Below are 23,947 nucleotides of genomic sequence, written 5' to 3' on the forward strand. Positions count from 1 at the left end.
AGTCTGAGATATTATCCTTTGTGGCTGGTTGGCCTGTAGCTCTGACGAGAGTGGGGGAGGTTGCAGGAGGCTGGGCCTCTCCCCAGAGCCAAGGCCAAGAGGCGGAGGGGATGGTGTCCACCCTCATCCACCTCCTCAGCAGACTCAGGCCAGGGCCACCCACGGACAAAGGTTGCATGAGCCATGCACCCTTACCCACCAGTTGGGGGCTCACGGGTTCAGGCCACTGCTTCCCCAGGGAGGGGACACAGTGAGGCCTTGAGGCATCCAGTGCAATGGCAGAAGGTGTAGCCTCTGGAGACAGACTGCCCAGATCAGAACCAGCCTCACAGGCTGTTTGACCCTGGGCAGATTATTTGCCTTCTCTGAATTCCTCATCTCTAAGATGAGACAATAATGATACTTAGCTCCTGGAGTTGTAAGAATTAAGGGAGTTAATAAATGTAAACATTCAGACCCGGCCTGGCACAGGCAGCTGATATGCACATGCTAACTGTTCTTACACCTCTGGGAGGGGCCTGGCAGGGAACATGGCCCTCTTGTACTTTCTCTCCTAGGAAGAAAGAAGAGCACCGCAGACCCTAGGCTTCTGCTGCTAAGGGGATGATGACTCAATCCTGGGGCAGATGAAGGGACAGCACTCTTCCCAGACTTGGGGAACATGAGGTCCACCCTTCGCACACACACATCTGGGCCACGGGCTGCAGCAGGGCCAAGAGGGCCGAAGGGGGAAGGAGGGGCCCGAGAGGGAAGCAGGTGGCCACAGAGGCTGGGCTGCGTCTCCACAGCTGGGCGCTGTGCCCTGTGCCTACGTGCTGGCTCTCTCTTCGGGGCAGGATGAGGAGCAGGCCCTGGCATGCCGGCCCCTACCCAGTGACTCCTGAAACCCTGGCAAGTCGGAGCTGGAGCAGGACTGGGCGAGGCCCCTGATAGATTCACATTGGGCAGAGGGATGTGGGGGGTGGGAAAGACCCTACGTTCGAAACTGACACCGGCACCAGAGCCAGGGGAGCCTGGGGGAGCCAGCAGAGCGGGGGGGAGGGGCCAGGCCTGGGATCTCCCTACCTCTGGGGTCCCCTCACCCCATACGCCCCTGCCTGGCCGGGCAGGAAGAGGACAGGTAGTGGCAGCGGCAGGGCTGTGCTCCTCTCAGCACTTTGCCAAGTGAAGAGTGACGATCTAGTGCTGCTGAGGAAGGGGGAGGAAGAAGCCCAGCAGGTCTCCCAGAGGACTGCCTGGGATGGAGGAGGTCATTTTACACAGGTGATCTCACCCCAACCAAGCAAGGTGGACATGCTAGGCCCCAGTTTACAGGTGAAAAGGCTGGGTTTAGGGAAGGTCATAGGCCATGGTCAGGGGTTCTACCGCTAGAAAGCACCAAAGCTGATCAGGAGGCTAAGGCAGGAGGATCACTTGAGCCCAGGAGTCCAGGGCTATCCCTGGTAACCCCGTGTTGAGAGAGCAAGCGTTGGGCTGCCACTGCAGTCATGGCTGTGCTTGGGGTTTGCTGCACTTTGTGGCTTAAACCCGGATATGGTTAGGGCTGGGCTCAAGACCAGGTTTTGTGTCTTGGTCTAGGGTTACGTGGGCGGCTGCAGAGGATGCTTTCAGGTTAAGGCTGGAGTGGATAAGCCTGGGATTCTCGGAGTTTTGTTTTGTTTTGTTTTGTTTGGGCGGGGGGCCTTTGCAGACCCAGCACCAGTTGAACCAAAGGCCATTGCCTGTGTCTGCAGGGGAAGGAAGTGTTCGTTCTCACTGAGGCTTGGCCAGCACAGGGAATCAGGACTGAGGTGGGAGCTGGGCCAGAAAGCATGTTGGGGGCATGACTAGATGGGTTCTGAAGCCATGGCGTGACCGCAGAGCCATTAGAAGGTGCTGCTGCCCTTGTCCCTGAGTTCTCACCTCCTCTGTTATGTCCTGTGACAAAGTTCTCATGCCCCCAGGGTCCCATGCAGATGCCAGCAGATACAAGTCTGAATTCTGGGGCATTGAGAGGGGTCTTGCCTCCTCTCCAGCCCAGCAGGCTGGGAACTGCGTTCTGGCCCACCTCCCACCCCACTGCCGGATCTCCTCAATGGAGTCAAAGAAAAAACACAATCCCAGATCTTTGCCAGTCCCATTTCTGGTCTCCCCTTCTTGCCTTCCCCTAGACCCAGGTCAGTAAAGTGCAGCAGACAACTGTTACCCTCTGCCCAGAGGTCCCTGGCCCAGGAGCAGGGCTTAGAGGGTGGCAGAGAGGGCTTTTGTAGGATGGAGACGGCCCTGAAGCAGGAGATGTGTTGAGTGCTAATCTGCTGCAGTCTGGGGTCAGGTTGGGACATTGCTGGGTGGGGCTTCATGACAGGCAGAGGCAGGTAGAGGGAAGATTGTGTCAGGACCTAGTCACTGATGACCCTCTCCCTGTCTAAGAGTTTGGGTCGCCCTGGTTCTATGACTCTGAAGCATCATCAGAGAGATCACTAGGGGCTGATGAGACCAGGTCCTTCCTGAGGGGACAGGGCCAAGAGACAGGCCCTGCCCACACACCCATCCTGGTGTCCCTCCAGTGGCCCTCTGTGTTGCTCCAGGAATGCACACATAGCTCTGGGTCCTGCTGCCTTGCTAGACAAGTGAACCTGGCCTCTTGAGAATCCAGGTTGCTTTCTACTCATTGTCCCTTCCACAGGAGGACCCTAGCCCACACCCTGAAGCCTGGACAGTCCCTCTGTGTCTAAAGCCTTGCCACCAAGGAAACCCCCCAGAGGCTGAGGCAGTGCGGACAGAGGCAGAGCTGCCAGCCACATAGAGGTGCCCGAGGTGTGGACAAAGGAGCTGGGGAGTGACAGATGCCAGCCTGGGTGTGACAGGTCCAAATGCTGTAGGGTCAAAATGCCACAGGAAGTGTGAGAGTGTGTGTGTGTGTGTGTGTGTGTTTATGCACCCGTGTGCACACCTCTGCAAGTGTGTGCATGTACCTGTGCACTCGCCCATGTGTGTGTCCACCTCCTGAGACTGAGGCTGGAGCAACCTGTGCGTCTGCAATCAGACCCTCCCACATTAAAGGGAAAGCCAGCAGAGCCAGGCCCAGGGTAAGGAGAGCAAACGGCAAAACTTAATGACTTTAATATGAAAGAATTTGCCACTAATTAAGCACAAACACTCCACTAATGCAGAGAACACATGTTGTGGATTTCATTTAAGCAGGAACCAAATGAGGTGAAAATCCTCCTGAAATGATAGCAGTTTACCAGCCGAGGGAAGATGCCGCCTGACCTCGTTTCTGCTCTGAGAAGCAGCCCAGCCCCTGCCTTCGCAGCCTCTGCCCTCCTGTCTCAGAGTTTGGCCAACACCTCCTCTGTGTGTCTCCGTCTGTGTCCCTTCCCTGTCCTCTTGCATCTTCTAGAGACATGCAAGCCACTCGACAACCCATGTTCTGATAGCGAGCTCCCCAGAGTCCCCTGTTCTCCCCACTCATCTCCCATGTACATTGTCCCTCCTCCTGCAGAGGTGAGGACCAGACTCTCCAGAGAGGAACGCCCAAACCACTGTCCTAGCCTGCCTCTGGGATCTCTGTCCCTGGACATGCAAGAAAAGCTCCCTGTCAGAGTACCCCCAACAGGCCCCCCACTCCCCTCTGCACCTTCACCATGAACTCCACCACCTCTGCCTGAGCCTGACACCCTGCCAACCAGTGGTCTTAACTGGGAGCAGTTTGCCCCCTTGGGGACATGTAACGATGTCTGGAGATGTTTTTTGGGGTGTCACAAGTGGAGGTGGTACTCCTGACATCTTGTGGGTAGAGGCCAGAGACGTTACAAAGTATTCTTCAATGCATAGGACAAATCCACAACACAAAGTTATCCAGCCCAAAATGCCAGTGATGCTGAGGTCAGTAGTGCTCCTGGAGGTGGCACAGCAAGGACTCGCTCACGAGCACATGGTGGGCAGGTACAGCTGGGATGGGAGCGGCTCACCTGAATCCTAGCAGGTCTCCCCCACCTTATAGTGCTCAGCTACTTCAATAGCATACCCATGTGCCCAGCACGACGCTCAGAACTGTCTGAATGCTGCCATTATCAGCCCTAGAAGTAGTATTATCCCTTCTCTTTTATACATAAGGAAGCTAAGACCCAAAGAAATTCATGCAACTCATCAAAGTCACCCATCTAATAAATTGCAGAATCAAACCCAGGTCCATCTGAATTCAGGTCGATGCTAATGGGTTCATTGCCTGATATACCCGTTCCTCTCAACCCCTTCTCTATCCTCTCGTACCTTCCACCCAACCCTGTGTTCTGAAAATGAGCCTTCCCTGCAGGCAGACACCTTGCACCCACCTGAATGCCTCCCCCGGCAGCCAGCTGTGCAGGCAGCTGCCTGCCTGTAGCTGCACAGGGCATCAGCAGAACTGGATGCTGGGGTGGGCCAACTGGCCCCTCCTGGGGTAGGGCAGATCCCAGAGCCCTCTGCTTTCAAACGGGTGTTGAAGATCCCTTGGAACCCAGAGGGCTGAGACAACGCCTTTATCAATACTGAGCTTTTAAAAGGTTCTCCCCGGGAAGCCTGGGGAATTCTCCCTCTGCTTTCTCAGCAGCCCCCAGCTTCTCCCACCCCCACACTAGCCTTCCAAAGAGATTGCTGCTGCACTCCCCAAAATATGTCATTAGCAATGCATGCTCGCCAAGGGAACTCCGGGCTGCCGTGTCTGTCATGAGACTGTCATTTGCTACAGCTGGGTTGGAGAGTTCTGGGCCCTGCCTGAATCTTGGCCTTAAGAGCCAAGGGCTTCAGGGTGTGCAAGACTGAGAAAGGCCAGGACAGGAGCAATCCCAGCCATGGTGGGAGGGGCGTGGAGCTGGGGAACATGCAGACACAAACAGGGCTCAGACCTTGGGAACCGGGCCTCAGGGCCACAGCTCGCTTAGGTGAGAAAAATATTTTTCACCTTATGGTCTGGCGTGAGAAAAGAAGAGAGACTGGCTGCTAGGAACTGGGGCAGAGGAGAGAGGAAGCAAATTAAGAAGTAGCACTGGGAAACAAGTAGGATATGGGGCGAGAAGGTGGCCAACAGATCAGGCAGACCTACACCCTGTCAGGGTGTAGCTTTTTGCTTTCAGTGAAGGAAGAAGCTTGGGACCCTGGCCAGCGTCCTTTCCATGCAGGTGTGAGGCCCCACTGACCAACTCCTCCCCTTGGTGAATGTGCAGTGTCTAGGAGACTACAGTCAGACCTGAGAAATGGCTAACCCTGGCCCAGGACCCCAGCTGGCTCAGAACCTTGTCCATCAACCACGTGGGGACCCCTTATGATTTCTGTTTGCCAGGCTAGAAGCTGGACTGCTGCGACAGAAGCATGCCCAGTACAGGGGCCCTCAGGGTGCAATAACACCTAGCCCACGATGGGGGCTTCCTGGCACGGGGCTGGGGGTGCTCTCCAGAAAATCACCTCCTCAAAAGCCAAGTCCAAGGTGATTCAGGAAAGACAAAGAGGAGGACTTGGGCAAGTCATGGGGTGTGAATTTTTAGCCAAAGGAACAGCATGACAGAGAACTGATGACAATGTTCAGTGTGGCTGAAGGGAGGGCACGTAGGCAGAAGAGCTGGCTGGAGGCTGGAAATGCCCAAGATGAGGTCCAGAGCCCACGAGGACCTTGGACTTGACCCTGAGGATTGCAGGTAGCCACAGGAGGATTAGAAGTAGCAGTGTTTAATGTTTTAGAGAGAGAACTTGGCTGCTGGGTGAGAGAGAGTTTAGAGGGGGAGCTGCAGGCAGGAGACTGTAGACTTAATGTCACACTCTAGGGGACTAGTAAGAGATGATTGGGGCTGCCTAGGGACAAGGAGTGGAAATCGTGGGTGCTAAGGTTCCAAGGGAAGGGATTGAGCAGAGTTGCAGCCCAGGAGTGTTGAGAAAATGAGCAAGTGAGATACTGCTCGAGGTGAGGGAGAGGGAGGGGGTTCTGGTGAGAGGGGGCTTTGGACAAGTTTGAATTTGAGCCAGAAAAATTGAAAAGCTACTTAGGAGCTAGTGTCAGCTGGCCTTGGTGATTGCTTGGCTATAGAAGATCCCCATGTGCCCTAGCTTGGCCATAGCACAACTTGGATTTGCCTGGCATGCCACTTAATCTGGGAGGTCTTCCTGGTGGAGCTTGGCAGAGAGCCACTTGGTAGACAGGTTTCCAGAGGCAGCTCCAGGGGAGGTGCAAAGTGAGCTGGACAGGCCACCTCAGTACAGTTCTAGGGGTCCTCGAGTCCAGCACTCCCATCTTACAGAAAAGGACACTGGCTCTACCTGAAGCCAGACAAAAACAGTGACCAGGTAGTGGAGACCAGAGCCCACCTCTCCCAATTTTCAGTGGGTGCCTTTCCTTGTCTTGTCTCCACCTGCCCAGAGGAAAGGTGGCAGGTATGGTACAAGATGGGAAGTAGAATTGACCAATAGGTGCCACCTTGCAAACTAGAAATGGAGCTGGGTGTGATGGCACATGCCTGTAATCCCTGTGGCTCAGGAAGTTGAGGCAGGAGGATCACAAGTTCAAAGCCAGCCTCAGCAACTTAGCAAGGCTCTAAGCAACTTAGAGAGCCTGTCTCAAAAAAATTTTTTTAATTATTTTTTAAAGGTCTGGGGATGTAGCTCAGTGGTTGAGCATCCCTGGGTTCAATCCCTGGTTTAAAAAAAAAAAAAAAACCAGAAATGGAGAAAAGCAGGGCTAAGAGAGAAGCTCCGAGTCCCTGGGGTGCCAAGGTAGAGTCAGGGGTGGCTAAGGCCTGCCTACCAGGGCTCCTGGGGCTGCAGCAACGGCAAGAAACAGGCCAGCAGAAGAGCAGTCCAGGCACCCTCAGCACCCGCTCCTCAGTGGGAGAAGGCAAAACCTAACCCCCTGATTCATCCCTGTCCCCCAACCTGTCCTGCCAGGTTTCAAGAGAGATGGGACTTGCCAAGCACCCCATATGGCTGCTGCCACACTAGGGTTTCCACGCTGCCAGAAGAGAAGGGCTGGCCAGGCCTGTCTGGAAGATCCGGGCTCAGGCTCCTTCTCAGCCTTTTCCCAGGCTGCTGCGCTCCCGCCTCTCCCACGCACTGTGCTCCCCCACCCAAGGCGCCGGGCGCCAGCCCCACAGCCCATCATTAACCAGCTCAGTGTGGTGGGGGGGGGAGCATCAGCCAAGAGGAAAACATTGGTAGTTTCTGTGACCCCAGAGGAGGGGCAGAGGCGCCTAGGCTTGGACAGTAGCAATTAGCCCCTGACTGTGGGATCCCAGGATGTTATCACCCCTGCTGGCAAGGTGGGTGTGGAGAGGGCTCAGAGTCCCCAGGATACCTAGAGCTGTCCTAGCAGCACTGACCTCAAGGGAGAATTCTCCAGGGCCCACCTCCCACCAGCCAAAGTTTCTGCTCTACAGGAGACAGGGGAACAGAAATGCCGGCTAACAGCAGGTCAGGGCCAGGTGGACTTAAGTCTAGCCCTGGCCCTGAACTGCTGTTAGCCAGCATCTCTGCACTGGAGTCCACCCTGGCTCGGTGCCTTCTAGATGTGCCTAGTCCCACAGAAGGCTGGCTGGGGAGCTGGCTAAGAACTGAGTCTGTCTCCTCACTGAGGTCTCTGAGTTGGGCGACTCTGGCTGCATCCTGGTATAAAGGGGAGTCTGGTGGCAGACCATGCAGGCTGGGCACTTGAGGAGCTCCAGACTGATGGGGAACTGAGCCTGAAGCACAGATACGAGACGGGACAAGTTCAAAGGACTTCAGCAAGAGCCACACCCTTGTGGGTTCTGGCTGACAGAATGGTTGGGTCCAGGTGACACTGATTGCCAAAACCTTCTGAGAGCAGGAGACCCCAGAAAAGGGATTGCCTCATGATCTCACCGTCTCCCTTGACAGCTTCTCCCAGGTGAAGCCAGCCTGGGCTTTGGAAGTGAGCAGCTGGCCAGCCCTGAGGATTGACATTTGGATAAGAGGCTGTGCTGGGGCAGGGGGGCACATAACCTTAGGTCACTGTGCTGACTCAACAGGGTTTCGGGGAGGCACTTCCCCCTCCCCAGTGAGTGAGTCATTCCCACTTGCACTTAGCTGGTTTCTCACCGGAAGTCCTGCTCCTTTCTGCCAGTTCCTGGAGGGGAGGGAGGGAGCATCCCTGGAAAGCCCTAGATATGGAACTCAAAGGACGATGGTTTCACAGAGGCCCTCAGGAGCCCAGTGCCCCCCATACAAAGAGACTTGCAGTGTGTCTCTAATGCGCCATCACTCCACTCCAGGCCAGGCCTGCCATCTCTGTCCACCCAACTGAGGGTACTCAGGCAAGTCTCAGGAAAGCAGGGTCTGGGAAGGGTTGACCCAGCTAGGACAGAGAAAAAGGTGATCCATACCAGAAAGCCCAAGTCCCCTTGACTCCCCCAGGTACCCTGTTCACCCACCCACCTAGCCATCTGGGCCCAGTCCCAGCCTGCTTGCCTAGGAAGAGGAGAGTCTGAGGTTTAAAAGTGCAGGAAGAAAAACTGCTCCAAGCGGGTCTAGGGGAGCAGAGCAGGCCACACCCTGCTGCGTGGGAACCTGTGGCCCCCGCCTGCAGATTAGCTCCATGGCAGGCAGGGCAGGGCCTTGGGGAGCAGGTTTGTCTGCCACAACTGAGGCGCCTTTGTGTTTTGTTGCTGAGCTGGGGCTTTTGCAGGTTTGTGACGTTCCGGGGGGGCCGGCCTGACGCCTGTTGTGCTGGCTCAGCACTTCTGGGAAGCCAGGTCACCCAAACTGTTCAACCTGAGCACTAGTGGGGAAACTGAGGCCCCTGAGCACAAACCCCAGGGACCCATGTCCCAGACCCTGGGTTCATAAGGTGGTCAGGAAGAATATAAGCAGTGCTTGAGGACAGGGGAAAAAATTCATTCTTTCAATATCTTTGGGATGCAAGAGCCCCTCTACTGAGGGCACGGGTGCCCAGGGGATCTTCACTCTTCACTCCTTTTCTCTCTGGATCTCCCTGCTCTGCAACTCGCAGCCTTCTGCAGGTGCCCCACCTGAGCTGTCCAAAGCCCCCGTTTCTGGCACTCAGTCACTGGACCCCACTGCAGGGTGGCCAGTCGACTGTGTGGCTGCAAGATTCTAACTGGTGTTTGTGTCATTCTCACAAGGGGTGATGGAGGGACATTTCAGGAAGGACACAATCCAGAACAAAGACTCTGGGGAGTTAGATTAAGCCAAAGTCTGTTTGGGGGCAGGGTGGGAAGAGTACTAGACTGAGGTTGGTGTTCTATGTCCCTGGGCAAGTGACCCAACCCCTTGGACTTGGTAAGTGATGGGCTGCTTGGTCCATTGAGCTCCAATGTGCTGCCTTGCCAGTGATCCCAGTTCCCACGAGCCTGCAGGGGAGGAGAGAGAGTGTTTGGGGAAGCAGAGAAGGTCAGCAGGGATTCCCTAGGCTCAGGACCCACCAGCATCAGGAGTGACATGGTCAAGGCAACCCAAGGATAATCCTGCCCCTTGCACAGGGGCTCGCAATCTGTTGGGAGATGAGACACAGACCCAACACACATGCCAAGAAACAGAAAATTAAAGGGTACAGATGTATGTCATATGCTCTTAGAATATGAGTAGAAGTGTCAGCTAAAGAAGGAATAAAGAGCTACAGAGGTATCTGGGAAGAGGGGGACCTCATAGCACCCAGTATAGTGCCCTGTGTGGGGTACATGCTCAGTAAACATTCGTCGAATGAAGTTCCAGGAAGGAGGTGTACTGCTTCTGAGATGAAAGATGATGATGGTGATGGCAACTAACATTTATTGAGCATTAATTGTGCTAAATGCTGCTCTCTGAGTCTCCCCTGTACTCTTTCATTTAATCCTTACAACAATTTTATGGGGCGGGTATTGACTATTAGAATCCCCATCTTGCCGAAGTGTGGCCTCAGTGAGAACTGAGCGACAAAGAGGTGAATTCACTGACCCACAGCTGGATAGCCAGGACGTGCAGAAGCGCAGTGCGAGCCCATGTTGCCAGCTCTTAGCGTCCCTGCCTGCTGCCTGGAGGAGATGTGCTGGGACAGCCCTTCAGAGAGCGGAAGCCACCCTTGTCCATTTCTAGATTATCGGACTAAGACAGAAAGCCCCAGGCAGAAGCTTGGGTTCCAGGTGCCTCCACCTGGAGTGGGGAAGAGGGGAGCCCACAGGGGAATTTCCAATCTTGCCCGTCTTCCTGTTCCTCTCAGTTCCAGGGCTCTGGTATACCATCCCCAGTGACTCAAACCCCATATTTCAAAGACCCCTCACGCTGGACCCCAGACCCTTCTAGCAGCTGTGTCAAAGGCAAAAAGCAAAAGTGAGCATGCTGTTCCTTAGAGGTCCTCCCTGCCCCACCCCACCCGGCCCATCTTGGGGATAGAAAGGGCCAGGAGCACAGTAAGAGGAAGCCAGAAACTTTCCTCACTGCCTGTCCCAGGGTTGCTTCTGGTACAGCCACAATGGAGAAGAGCAGCTCCCCCCAATAGACTCAGGGATGAGGAGGGCTACCCCTGTCTGGGTACCAGAGCCCCTTGCAATGCCCTTCCCCGCATGCCCAGATGCTATCAGCAATCTCCCCTCCTGGCACTGACATGGCCCTAAAGGATGAGGTCACTCCAGAGGCAGCAAATGAATGTCAGCCTGTGCACCAAGGCCTGGGCCCTGCCTCCTCCACACCTGCAGGGGGGATGAGAGGAGAGGGGCTCACTGGGACATGGTGGGCCTTGTTCCCCTACAGCTTCACCATGCCTGGCACTAATCCCAATATGGCTCCTGGTGCCCGCATCCCTTCCCCCCACTCTCACCCATGGCCCAAGCCCTCCCAACTGGCTTTTCCAGTTCCTGGCTTTGTGTGGTGCAAGTTCCCCAATTATACCCGCATTATCTCAGCTGGGCAGCCTCCAGCAGGTTTGGGGAGTGGAGGCTGGGGGAGGGGCAGGGAGCACCCACTCATGGTGCCAGGGAGGATTGAGGGTTCAGTTGCCTGCCAGCTGGCCAGTCAGCAAGCGGGCTGGACTGTCTGGCCCATTGACCTCACCGTGCAACTGCTTCTGGGGTGGGGCACAGGCGGGACTGCCATCAGACAGTTAGGGCCAGAGGGAGCACTGAGACAGGGTAGTCCAGCCTGTCAGAGGGAGAGGAAGGTCAGAAAGGAGAAGTGATAGGCTAATGTCCCAAGGTGGGACCAAAAGCAGAAGCCCCCAGCTGTGGCCGGCCTTAATCCCATCCACTCCTCCAGCAGCAGCACCTCCGCCTGAGAGGTGTCGAGTGTGGCACCAACTCCAAAGGACCAGCTGGAAGGCTGGGGTGGGGACACCGCATGTGCCTTGAAGGGCCATGTGGATGTGACTAAGCGTACAGAGGAGAACATCAGGGAAACTAAGAGTCTGACAAGGGCCTGGCTTGGGGGGACCCAAGCCAGATTTCCTCCACAAGCATTTCTTGAGTGCTTACTGTGTGACTAGCACCAGGGATCCTAGTCTCCTGTGCCCCCTGGAGGGGAGGATTGGGGAGCCATTTATTGCCCTGTCAGTGGGCTTTGGAACCCTCAGAGGAACCCACCCTGATTCTACGTCTCCATCATGTAGAGGCTGTAGCCCCAATTGCCACTCTTGAATCCCAGACTCCCTTGGGGTCCTTCCCCTGTCTCTGGGTCAGTACAGGGCCCAGCAGTATTGGTATTATTGATGGCACAAATTGACTGAGCAAAGTAAAGACTCAAGGACATGAAGTGTACTAATGTGTGACAAGGACATGGGTTGTGGGGACTTGACTGGCTTGGGATGAGTGTGGGCCTGGATGGAGCTAGAATGCAGGACATGGAATGCAGTGAGCGGAGCCAAGTTCAAGTGTAAAGAAGTTCAAACAGAAGACACTGTAGATGGGATTAAATAGTCGGTGGAGCAACGGGAGGGAATTTGTTCATTCATGCCACGAGGTCAGTCGCTCCCATCCTCTTGCAAATCTCTGTTCTCCTGGCTTCCATTGCAGTCTGGCAACAGATATTGACTAGCACCTATTGTATGTCAGATGCTGGGCTGGGCATTGGGGATACTGAGAAAAGGCACAGATCCTGCCCTGGAGGTGTTCACAATCCAGTGGAGAAGTCAGAGGGTCAACCACCACATTCCAAGGCAGAAGGAGCTGCGCTAGAGGTAGATGGTTATCTCTAGCTGGGAGGATCAGGGAAGTTCCTAAAGATGAGTGGCCTCAGCCTGATCTCCATAGGGAGAAGGGGAAGGGCCTCCTCAGCTGAGGGAACTGCATAGCCACAGCCTAGAGACTTTCATGGGCAGGCTTGGTGTGCCTTGGTGGCTGGGCTGAGTTGCCCACCGACAGGACCCAAGTGCTGATAATGACTGGCAAACAGCCACTCAGGAAATAGTACTTGGGTAACTGGGAGAAGACGAGAGGGAAACCCAGAAACATGCCATGTTCTTAGGATAGGCTGGAAAACCCAGCTTATGGAGAGATGTGGGGAACAGGCAAGTGACAAGGATGTCAAAAGCCAAGTTAAGACATTTAGATTTGATTGTAAAGGCAACAGGGAGCCAGTGGAGACCTGGCCTTGGGCAGCACCTTTGTCGCCCTGCCTGGCCAAGCCAGTGCATCAGGGAACGGGGACCCAGCCATGAGGGACAAGACCACAGCAGTGGCCACAATGACAGCCACCACAGGTCCTCACTGTCACCACTGATGCACTTTCCCATCCATTATACCATTTGGTCCCCTAGCAACCCTGTGGGGTAGAAAGGACTGGATTATCTGCCCCATTTACCAGAGGAGGGACCGAGGCCCAGGAAGGAGAAGCAGTTTGTAGCTCCTAGACTGGGGCTCTCCTTAGAAAGCAGGCCACTCACCGCTCATCAAAAATGAGGGTGTGGACATGTGTTTACTATGTGAAGCAATATTAATGATATATCACCGAGTCAAAAAGCAGTGTGTGGAATGATCTGTACACTGTGGTTCTGATTTGTTTTAAAAAACAGAGAGAACAGAGGTAAAGAAGATGAATCCCATAATATTATCCATGCTATTTCTGAACAGTGGGATCATGGGATGTTGTCATTTTCTTATCCAGAATTTTCGGTATTACCCAGAGTGTTTTTATAACAAGTAATTAATATTTTTATTATAAGAATTTAAAAATTAATGACTGCTATAAAATACCGGGCCAGCGCACAGGGAGCCATGTGGGTGGGTGGGGGAGGTGGTGCCTGGCACTGACACGTCCTGTCGTCCCCTCACACAGGCGCACACACGCAGGTGGTACAGGTGAACGACTCCATGTATGGCTTCATCGGCACGGACATAGTGCTGCACTGCAGCCTTGCCAACCCATTGCCCAACGTGAAGATCACCCAGGTCACATGGCAGAAGGCCACCAATGGCTCCAAGCAGAACGTGGCCATCTACAACCCAGCCATGGGTGTCTCTGTGCTGTCCCCCTACCGTGAGCGCGTGGAGTTCCTGAGGCCCTCCTACACTGATGGCACCATCCGCCTCTCCCACCTGGAGCTGGAGGATGAGGGTGTCTACATCTGTGAATTTGCCACCTTTCCCACAGGCAATCGGGAGAGCCAGCTCAATCTCACTGTGATGGGTAAGCTGGCCTGGGCCCTTCCTTCTTGCTTGTCCAGAGGCCCGTGACCTGGGGGCTTGGCCATCTGCAGTGTGTGCCTCAGTGGCCCCAGATATCCTCCTGGAGTGGGCATGCACCATGCTCCGGGGATGGCACTTCTAGTCCCTTCTAGCCAGGCTGCCCCACGCTTCACTTAGGGGTTGGAGGCAGGGGCGGACTAGAGGATCATTATTCAGGTTGGAGCCCCCACCGTGGGACAGTTTGTGGGTGACCAGGATGCAAGTCAAAGGAGCCATGTCACTTGAGCATGCCAAGACTCCAAGAAGGCCTAAGCTCAACAGAAGGGGATACAGATAGTAGAGCAGGGAGGACCCGTCAGACACGAAGCACTTCCCAGGAGAGGTTCTGAGAGGGGCATTGGTGAAGTCCAGCTTCGAGGCAGGATGACCTGAAGACAAGGCCCAGGGCAGGGTGTGCGGTGCCTCTGCATCTCTGATGAGGCCACGGGCTGATCCCATGGTGCTCTGCTTTCCCGCAGCCAAACCCACCAACTGGATAGAGGGCACTCACACAGTGCTTCGAGCCAAGAAGGGGCAGGATGACAAGGTTCTGGTGGCCACCTGCACCTCGGCCAATGGGAAGCCTCCCAGTGTGGTGTCCTGGGAGACTCGGCTAAAGGGTGAGGCGGAGTACCAGGAGATCCGGAACCCCAACGGCACAGTGACGGTCATCAGTCGTTACCGCCTGGTGCCCAGCCGGGAAGCCCACCGGCAGTCCCTGGCCTGCATCGTCAACTACCACATGGATCGCTTCAGGGAAAGCCTCACCCTCAACGTGCAGTGTGAGCAGGGCAGGGTGCCAGGGCGGCCCCCCTCCCTCCGATTCTGCCTCTCATCCTTTCCTCCTTCCTGAGGTGCTGTCTTCCCATCTCCTCCCTCTTCCCTTCCTCCTCCCCTTGCCATTTCTGAGGTCCTAGGACCCCACCCTTCCTCTCCCTCTTTCAGCTGTTTCCAGTGTCCTCTTCCCATTCCCCCACATCTGGGGCTCCCTCACCTTAAGTTCTGCTTTCCTAATCTCACCCTCTTCAAACACCATCCCTCACCCTACAGATGAGCCTGAGGTGACCATCGAGGGTTTTGATGGCAACTGGTACCTGCAGCGGATGGATGTGAAGCTGACATGCAAAGCTGACGCTAATCCCCCAGCCACTGAGTACCACTGGACCACGTAAGTGCCGCAGGGCTGGCTACTGCCTTGAGTATACCTCGCAGGATCGTGGGCCCAACCTCCAGGAGCCTTAGGCAAGGAAGAAATTAGGGTCTGGGCTCAGGTTTCTCAGCAAGAAGCATGACCCCAAAGACACTCCCCCCCCCATGTACACACATACACACACACACACACTTATTTCCATGTTTGAATTCCAGGGTCAGTTGAACAAATCATTTTGCCAGAGAGGGCTTCCCTGTAATCTACTTCCCTTCCTCTCACTAATAAATAATTTTGTCATTTTCCTTTGGTGATTCAGTCTGAGTCACTCCCACCCCAGCCCCCAGCATTTATTTTTATCAAGGTGTCCCCAGGGATGCTGGCATTCTGGAAATCCCAGATCATTCTTTGTCCCTATTTCTTCTCTCCATCACCCCTAGATTTTGCAGGTGGAGGCAGCAATCAGCCCAGAAGGCTTGAGCTCATGGAATGCCCCCAACCGTGTCCTACTGCCCCATTCTTGGCTTCACGGTCTTTGGACCTAGCCCTTGGAGGGGACTGTCTCCCCTCCTGCCATCTCTAACAGCCTGGGCCAAAGTGCCTCCCAGAGAGATCTGGAAGGAACACCCAGAAAGGCAGGGGTGTGGGGGAAACCAACAAGGTTGACATAGGTGTCCAGAAGACAGAGGCTCAGAATGAGTCTCTACCCATTCTCCAGGAAGCAGAGGGCCCTGGCATGCCCTACCTGTTATCCTCCACTTCCCACAACAAAAAGTGTTTCTGAAGCTGTGAGTAGGCGGAGCCTGCTTACCAGTGCAGCTCTGTTTATGGAGGAGCTGCTGGGTCCACTGACTAATAGTTCCCCAACATCAGGATCAGGAGGAAGGAAGGTTTCAAACCTCAGCAAACTCCCAGGAAACACAGGAAAAAGTCCTGTGACATGCCCAGCAGCAGCACAAGATAATGACCCAAAACAATTCCTATCTCACTCTTTGAAGAGCTTCTTAAAATGCAGATGGCCAGACCCTCATCCCAGTGGTTCTGCTTCAGGAGAACCTGGGGTCAGGACCCAGGCAACTCTGCTGTTCCTCAGCCACCAGGAGACCAAGGAACCAGGAGCAGTAGAAAGAACACCCTCCAGGAGACCAGAGAGCTGGCTAGAGATTCCATTCTGCCACTTCTCTAGATGTTCCCTTGACCTTGAACCTGAGATTTCATGTTTCATGGGGCAGGTACCCATCTTTAGTGTTACAGTGATCAAATATGAAACAGTGAATAATATAAAACTGCCAAATGCAAGAGGTCATTGTTGTGGGTTTTTTTTTTTCCTCCTCCTAATACAGACCCTACCACAAGCACTCAGCAAAGGGCTGGTAGGCTTGCAGCCAAGAGGCAGACCCAAGGGCAGCTTCTTGGGGCTGAAGATCCGTAACCCTGTGCCATATCTCCCAATTCCCACAGGCTGAATGGCTCTCTCCCCAGGGGCGTGGAAGCCCAGAATAGAACACTCTTCTTCAGAGGACCCATCAACTATAGCCTGGCAGGGACCTACATCTGTGAGGCCACCAACTCCATTGGCACCCGCTCAGGCCAGGTGGAGGTCAATATCACAGGTAGGAAGTTGCACCCTCCCCTGCCTCGCCCCGCCCTGGGGATCCTCTACTACTTGCGTCCCCCACCTGTTACAGGGAGTTTGTGTCTCCTTTTCCTGCTTCTCTGGTTCTCCCGGAGCTTTGGCCATTGGTCATGCTTTGCTTTTCTCTTTGCTTTATTTAGGGCTGTGTGGGAGACAATCAGGGTGACTCCCAATCAGAGAGGGGAGGGCAGAGGCTCTAAAAGGGAGGAAGAAAGTGTTGCTTGCAGCAGGGCTATTTGGAGGCATGGGGTGGGGGAGGGGGCCTGTCCCTGGATCTGCCAGCAAAGCACACCTTGAGAGGCTGGCATGGTGGGGCAGGTCTGTAGGTGGAGCCCATCCCCTTTAGCTATGTCCCTGCAGTTGGGGAAACCTGTATGGGCCGCCTGGAGAGGCTTACCTCAAGCAGGAAGACTAGATATAGCCCAAAGCCACAGTGGTGTGTGTGTCCTGCAGCTGAATTGCTGATTCCCCTGATCTTTCTCTGTCAACACAATGAGGTGGATCAGCTACCTTCCCTCTCAGGAAAGGGACAACAAGGGATAGATGTTCTGGAGATAGACTGCACAAGGGACATGCCCCCGAACAAGCCTCATCTGTACGATGGGGATAATGTGACCTGCCTGGAAGGAAGTCAGCTGTTGGAATTACACCTGGCATAAGTCTGTGGATAGATAGCCTGTGTTCTATGATTATTATTGTGACCTCTGTCATTATCCTCATGATTAATGGAAGCATCCAAACGAGGCAATAGAGGAGTAAATGGTCATCTAACTTTACAAGAGAGAGTGTCTTTAACATTGAACCTAAACTAGTTGCAGGGTGAGAAAGTGACAGAAAGAACCTCCTAGAATGGGAAGTGGCATCATGCTGCTGCCAAGGAAGACAGGAAGTAACATGTGCAGAAAGTGACTTCAGGCATACAGGAAACTGGGCGGAGGTTCCTGGGTTCCAGGTACAGGATTTGGGCAAACTCTGAGGATCCGCTGGCTCTGAGCCTGTCTCAGGAGTGTGAGACCTTAGGGGTGAGTACATTCAAGAAAGAGGAGCCCAAAACTATCCAGGTGTTGCATCTAACTGTCCTTAGGCTGTTGTGTCACCTCTCAACTGGGAGCCACTCCCTGCCTCTGGTTCTGGACTGTTTACAGGAATAGAAGTGTCAGGGTTGAGCTTAGGAGAGGCTGAGGTAGCCCCCCTAGCAGGCTAGGGTTTGGGGGCACCCATAGATTGGCAGGTAGAAGAGAGGACCAGAGTCACACTCTTCTCCCTCCTGAAGTAAGTATGAGCCAAACCCAGAGCCTCAGAGACCCAGGCTCTGGCCCTAATGCTGTGGGGGCAGATGAGGAAAGGCAGTGCCACCTTCCTAAGGAGCATAACTAACCCCTGGGGAGGAAGCATCATATGAGACCAAGTATGTTCACATGCTGGCTCTTTCTGGCTGTGTGGCCGTGAGCAAATTCTTCACCTCTCTGAGCCTTGGTTTCCTTATTTATAATGCAGAGATGGTTGTGTTTCTCTCAGGCTTCTTATGACCATGCAGTGCTCCCAGCAGGGCAATGCTTTCTCCTGTTGGTGGACCACAGTGCCACATCCCCTTCCACCAGCCAGGCTCTCTGGGGAGACTGCTGATTGGGAAATCAGGAGGAAGCCAAGAAACCCAAGAGCAATGTCCTCCCACTGACCTTACTGCCCAGCAAGAGAGGACCAGACAGAGGCCCTGCTAGGCCAAGTAGTGTGCCCAGCCCCAGTGGCAGGGTGGAGGGGGGAGTCACAGCCTCCCTTCCCCCAACGCCCAGGAGGAAGCAGGATGACCGCGAGTGCAGGACTGTTCCTCAGGGACTCAGGAAGGGAGGGAGAAGAGAAACCCGCCGTGACACGCCAGCTGCTGTCCTAACCTGCAGGGGTGCTGTGGTCCCGCCTGGGTGGCAGCATGTGCTATTTGCCTGCACCCACATCATGCTAGTGTAGGTTGGGGCAGATGGGCCAGGGACACCAGGGCTCCAGCTGGAAGAGGGACACAACACGACTCTATTGTTGACGGCTGCCTTGGGCAGAAGCTAGGGAAGCAGGGCGCTTAGTGAATCACTGATAGGCCGCAACTGTGGGCTGGCCCTCCCCAGGGGGAGTCTCTTGGGCTGCCTCCATCAGCCAGGTGCCTGAGCCTCTTTGGGGCTGTTGATTCTTGTGCCCTTGGGCAGCTCCCAAGTAGCAGCAAACCTCACCACCCTTCATCTCACACCCGCCAGGAGCTGCCATATTCTCCAGGGGCTTGTCCCATTGGGACATAGCCATACCCTGTGCTCCAAGCCCCACTGGTCCGGAGGGAATGCATGAGTGAGAGGGATAAGTGGAAATTTAATTTTTTATTCTGGCCATCCGTTTGGGTAATAGCTTTGCCCTGGGCGCATCTGGAGAGGACAATGAAAGCAGCTGGGGCAAGGCCGGGACGCGAGCTGCAGGGTTCACCAAGACACACATGTGCAGGCACGCGGGGCAGAGCTGCAGGAGAGGGAGTGTCGGAGGCAGAGGTCAGGGAGCCAGGCATGGAGCAGGTGGGAAGCAAAGACCAGAGCACGAGGCTGGGTTAGGAGCAAGGCCACTGGGGCCTCTGAAGGGCTCAGCAGGGAAGCAGTGAGGTGGGCATGTGGGCTAGACTGCATAGGCAGGAGGCTGCGGGTGGCACCAGACACCCGTGGGGGGGCTGTCATAGTAAGTCCCGGATGCAAACAACAGGCCCAGGCTGCGGCTATGGGAACAAGAGAACCAAGGAGGGGAACCCGGTGGGATTTGTTGGTGTGTTTCCGTGGCACCTGGGACCCCCAGAGAAGCCCATTTCACAGACCCTTTTGCTGAGGAGCAAATTTCCTGGGGTTGGCCCAGTAGCTATACAAGGGAGGGAGAGCTCCTCCCTTCTTCCTCAAGGAGTAATGCTAAGAGCAGGAAAGGGGTCCCAGGTATGACCTTGATCAGACTAAAAAGACCAATAGAGCAGCATCTATCCCTGCAGGTGTTAGAAAGAAAGCGTCCAGGCCTCTCTGACAGGGACCCAGCCTCTTGTCACTTCCCAAGAGCAGGGCAGGTAGGTCACTAGGGTATAGGATATCTGTCCCTCTCATTTCCAGTGAAGTCAGGACTCATCCTTTGAGGGCTCAGTAACAGGTCTCCCCATCAGGCCAGGGGTTCTTCAGACCAAGGGTGGCGAGCCTCCAAGAACTGTCCAGCTGGAGGGGAGCGGGGTAAGCCTGCAGGTGTGCATGTCCAGGCATGAGTATGGCTGTGTGCTTCTGTGAGTGTGTAACAGTGAGCCAGTGTAGGCAGGCGAGCCACTGTCTGCATGCTGAGTGTGCAAATGGGAGCTCATGGCTGTGCTGCCGGTAAACGTGCCTCTCTCTAAGCCGGCAAATGGCGGTGTGTCTGGGAGGCTGAGAACGCAGCTGTGTCTGTACCTCTGGGAGGATCCAGTCCTCCTCCAGCTTGCTGAAGCCCTGCCTGATGGTCTGACACAATGCACAGCTGCTGCAGCTGCAGGAGGACAGCAGGGCTTCCCTGAGGGTGACCCCAGGCCTTCCTCCTCTCCCTGTGGCCAGCTGCACTGCATGCTGGGAGGTGTAGTTCTTACAGCTTCTGGGCCTAATCTGATGCCTGAGCATTTCCTGCCTGAGGAAGCATCAGGCATTGGCTTTGGAAATGAAATGAGCCCAAACATTCAGATCCAGACTTTAAGCCCTAACCCCATTCCACCTCAGATTCATCCAGGGTCCCCACACACCAGCCCACCCACCTCACAAGGAACCAGGGCCCCAAAGAAATGGACAGCCCCATTACCCTGTGGTTCCAGCCAGCCTGGGATCCCAGACGGGAGACTGCACCCTTCAGGAACAGGGCCAATCTGCCCGCTTTGTAAAAGGATGTGAGGGAGGCCGGCTGGGCCCCCGCCAGCAAGCGCAAATGACCCCACTGCCCGGCGCTTCTCTCTCCTCCCAGCTGCGGCCCTTGCAGCTCTGCTCTGGCACAGAGACAGGAACTACTGGCTGAATGTGACAGCTGGAGGGACAGAGGGGGAGGGGAAGGATGCTCCATCCACACCAAACAGCCCCTTCTGCCTGCACACGAATTAGGTCTCCGTATCTACTCCTTTCTTCTGCCTCCTCTGCTTGGCAGCTTCACTCTGAAGTCTGCAATTCTGGAAGGTCATCTTATCTTAGCCATTCTTTTACCTCTCCCTGGGTCTGACCCTACAGCAGCAAAAATAACCAGGGTTCTCTTTGGTCCCAAAAGATACCCAGGCAAGAGTAAACTTCCTTAGCATTTAGGAAGGAACAAAAAGAGAGAAAGTTAAGCAGAGAGCCTGGAAGGCAAAGAAACTTGATATAATCTGACCCCAAACCCTTGGTCCACTCCTCCTGTCCCTGACTCTAGTGAAATGAGGTCCCCAGTGCACCCCATGCCTGGTTTGAGTATCTTCGGAAAACTTGCTCACTTAAAGCTAGCTCTCGTCTAAGATAGCCTTGCCGTGAGAAAATTCATTTTTTCATTCAACAAATATTTCTTGAACTCTATCCATATGCCAGGCAAGCTAGGCACTTGGGATACATCAATGAGCAAACAGACTAAGTCCCTGTCCTTGTAAAGCTTATATAGTAATTCTGAAGGTGAAATGGAAAAAAAGAAGAACAGAGTAAGGTGGATCACAAGTGCTAGGGGATGGGGGCCTCATTCACTGCAATTTTAAATAGGGTAGTCGAGGAAGTCTCAATGAGAAGGTGACATTTAATGATGGAGTGAACCACAGGATCCCTGGGGAAGAGCCCTCCAGAGTCCTCCGGGGTATGCAGTAGCCAGTGCAAAGGCCCTGAGCACTGTCGGTGCCTGGAATGGAACAGCCTACAAGAAAGCAAGATGAGATGGCAGCAGAGAGCAGGTCACGGAGAGCATTCTAGGCTCTGCAAATCTGGGCTTTTATGTCAGTGAAACAGGGAAAGCCATTGGAGGGCTCTTGGTGGAGAAGTGGTGTGATGTAATTTACACTTTAACAGGATCTCTCTGGCTGCTGTGTTGAAAATAGTCTATAGAGGGACAGGGTCGAATCTGGAGAGCAGTGAGGTGGCTGTTGCAATAAATATTCCAAGTGAGAGATGATGGTGTCTTGGTGCAGGGTGGTCATGACAGGGGTAGTGAGAGGCGATCAGGTTCTAAATTCATTCAGATTATAATTTACAAATTCCTTTGGAACACCAACCACTCTCATGAAACAGATAATATGGTAAACCCTTCTACACTGATTAGTGGGGTCAAAAAATCCAATCTAGTTGAGTAAAATGATGGTCTGACACAATGCACAGCTGCTGCAGCTGCAGGAGGACAGCAGGGCTTCCCTGAGGGTGACCCCAGGCCTTCCTCCTCTCCCTGCGGCCAGCTGCACTGCATGCTGGGAGGTGTAGTTCTTACAGCTTCTGGGCCTAATCTGATGCCTGAGCATTTCCTGCCTGAGGAAGCATCAGGCATTGGCTTTGGAAATGAAATGAGCCCAAACATTCAGATCCAGACTTTAAGCCCTAACCCCATTCCACCTCAGATTCATCCAGGGTCCCCACACACCAAGTTCAAACACTTATATGGATAGAGTTCAAGTTGTTTTTCATTGGTTCTCTGCTGTCAAAGAGAGCACAAAGGTAACTAGAGTTCTACACAGCTGCAACCCACTGAAATGAATCAATCCCAGATTATGAGGCCACTGCTTCCTGTTGAGTTCCTGCGAAAGAGAAGAGCTTTAGTCCTTTGAAAACTGGCAGAAGGACCACAGCCAATAGTAGTTAATCCTAATTTGCATTTACTTGCAATCCTATATTAATTTGTGATTAATGGAATGGAATTAGCAATGGTCTAAACCAGAATAAGAGGTGCAGATCATTAGTACATAAGAATTCTACAGAGAAAACTATGAGAAGGCTGCATGAAGAATAGAATAAGAGACTGCAGTAGATGGAAAGGAGAACAGGGAACAGCATCCTTGGCAGGGTGCGCAGCATAATCAAAGACTTACAATAAGGAACCCACTTGGATAGCAAGAACAGTTTTCTATTACTGTAACAAAATACCTGAGGTAATATAAAAAGAAAACAGTTTATTTTGGCTAACAATTTCAGAGGTTTCAATCTGTGGTCAGTTGGCCTGTTGCTTTTGGGGCCTGTGCAAGACAGCACATCATGGTGGGAGTGCATGATAGAGGAAGCTGCTTGCCTCCTGGCAGCCAGGAAGCAAAAAGAGACAGAAAGGGGCCAGGTCCCAATATCCCCTTCAAGGGCACACCTAAATGACCTAACTTCCTCCCACTGGGCTCCACCTCTAAATGTTCTACTACCACCCAATGGCACATTGAGCCAGAAACCAAGTCTTCAACACATGGGCCTCTGGGGGTCACTTTTTCAAACTATAGCAGACTGCAAGGAAGGCACGCTGGTCAAAGTCAAGATGAGGCGGCATGGTGGAAGCCTTGAAGGCCAGACTGCAAGGCCCACCAGGGCGTGTGGGAGTTACTGCTGGTCTTCAAAAAAGGAAGCAGTCAGTCATCTATACAGTGAAAATTAACCTCTGCCCAGCAAGGGGGAAAGAGACCCAAGGCAGGTAGGAGACCCAGGAGTCTACTGCAACAGTAAACACCTGCATGGTGTGGTGAGAAAATGAACAGGAGGAGTCAACAGAATTTATGACAGATTTTGACCTAGGAGGTGGAGAAAAATCAATGATCACAATTCTGAGATGTAAGAGCAGACAAATATTGGTGGCAGTAGAGGACACAAGGGAGATGTGTTGAATGGAAAGGATTTGGAGGGAAGATGTAGAACTGCCTTGGAACAGATGGGTTTTGAGTTGGTGATGAGAATTTCAAAGAAGGATGTAATCGTGGGCAGTTTTTCAAAGGTGTGCCCCTACATAGGAGTCCTCTGAGACAGTCCTGGAGACAGGGGACTGGAGGTTCATACTCCAAGAAACTGAGAAACACTCCACCCCACATGTCCCTCTTACAATTCAATGTGGGTGAGAAGGTGACGGGCCCTGGTACTTTGCCTAAGCAAAAGTTTCCAAAATGTGTGACCCCAGTGTTTTTGCTGACCCCGAGCCAATGGTTTGAGGTTCCGTGGACCAGTTTGGGGAATGCTGTCTAAGGGGCCTTTGGGGACAACATCCTGGCATAGGTGAGAACTGTGTACCCAAAATGGTTTGAAGAGCCAGGAGGATAAAGCTCACCTGTCAAACTGAGACCAGGTGTGTCACTAGAAAAGAAACAGGGTCAGGGCTGAAGGTCCAAGGACAGAGCTTGCAGTGAGATGGCACAGTGGAAAGGACACCCAGAGAGGAAAACCAAGGACCAAGGATCCTGTCTCGGCAGGCAAGGGACAGGTTTCCAAAACAGGAAGCAGATCCCTCCATCAGGGTGCCCTGCCTGTCCTCTTGTCCTCTACAAATGCATGGCTTCCTTCAAGGTTAGGCAGAGTCTGGCCTCCTCCAGAGCCCCTTTTCTAACTCTATGCCACATCGTCCTATGTTCCCCAACAC

The 23,947-nt window shown here is 53.8% G+C and overlaps 1 protein-coding gene across 1 annotated transcript in view; it reads left to right on the top strand.

Moving 5' to 3' along the window:
• The window catches only part of Nectin1 (nectin cell adhesion molecule 1), a 63,054-nt gene that overhangs the window by 32,778 nt on the left and 6,329 nt on the right, over positions 1–23,947 (top strand). The window contains exons 2-5 of the mRNA XM_046438657.2: positions 13,222–13,572; positions 14,090–14,392; positions 14,661–14,778; positions 16,219–16,370. Coding sequence (XP_046294613.1) covers positions 13,222–13,572; positions 14,090–14,392; positions 14,661–14,778; positions 16,219–16,370 — 924 coding nt within the window. The remainder of the gene's footprint in view (positions 1–13,221; positions 13,573–14,089; positions 14,393–14,660; positions 14,779–16,218; positions 16,371–23,947) is intronic.

Source organism: Marmota monax, unplaced genomic scaffold (genome assembly GCF_021218885.2).
Source record: "Marmota monax isolate L192 unplaced genomic scaffold, Marmota_monax_Labrador192_F-V1.1 WCK01_AAM20220418_F8-fsc00081, whole genome shotgun sequence".
Classification (NCBI taxonomy): Eukaryota; Metazoa; Chordata; class Mammalia; order Rodentia; family Sciuridae; genus Marmota; species Marmota monax.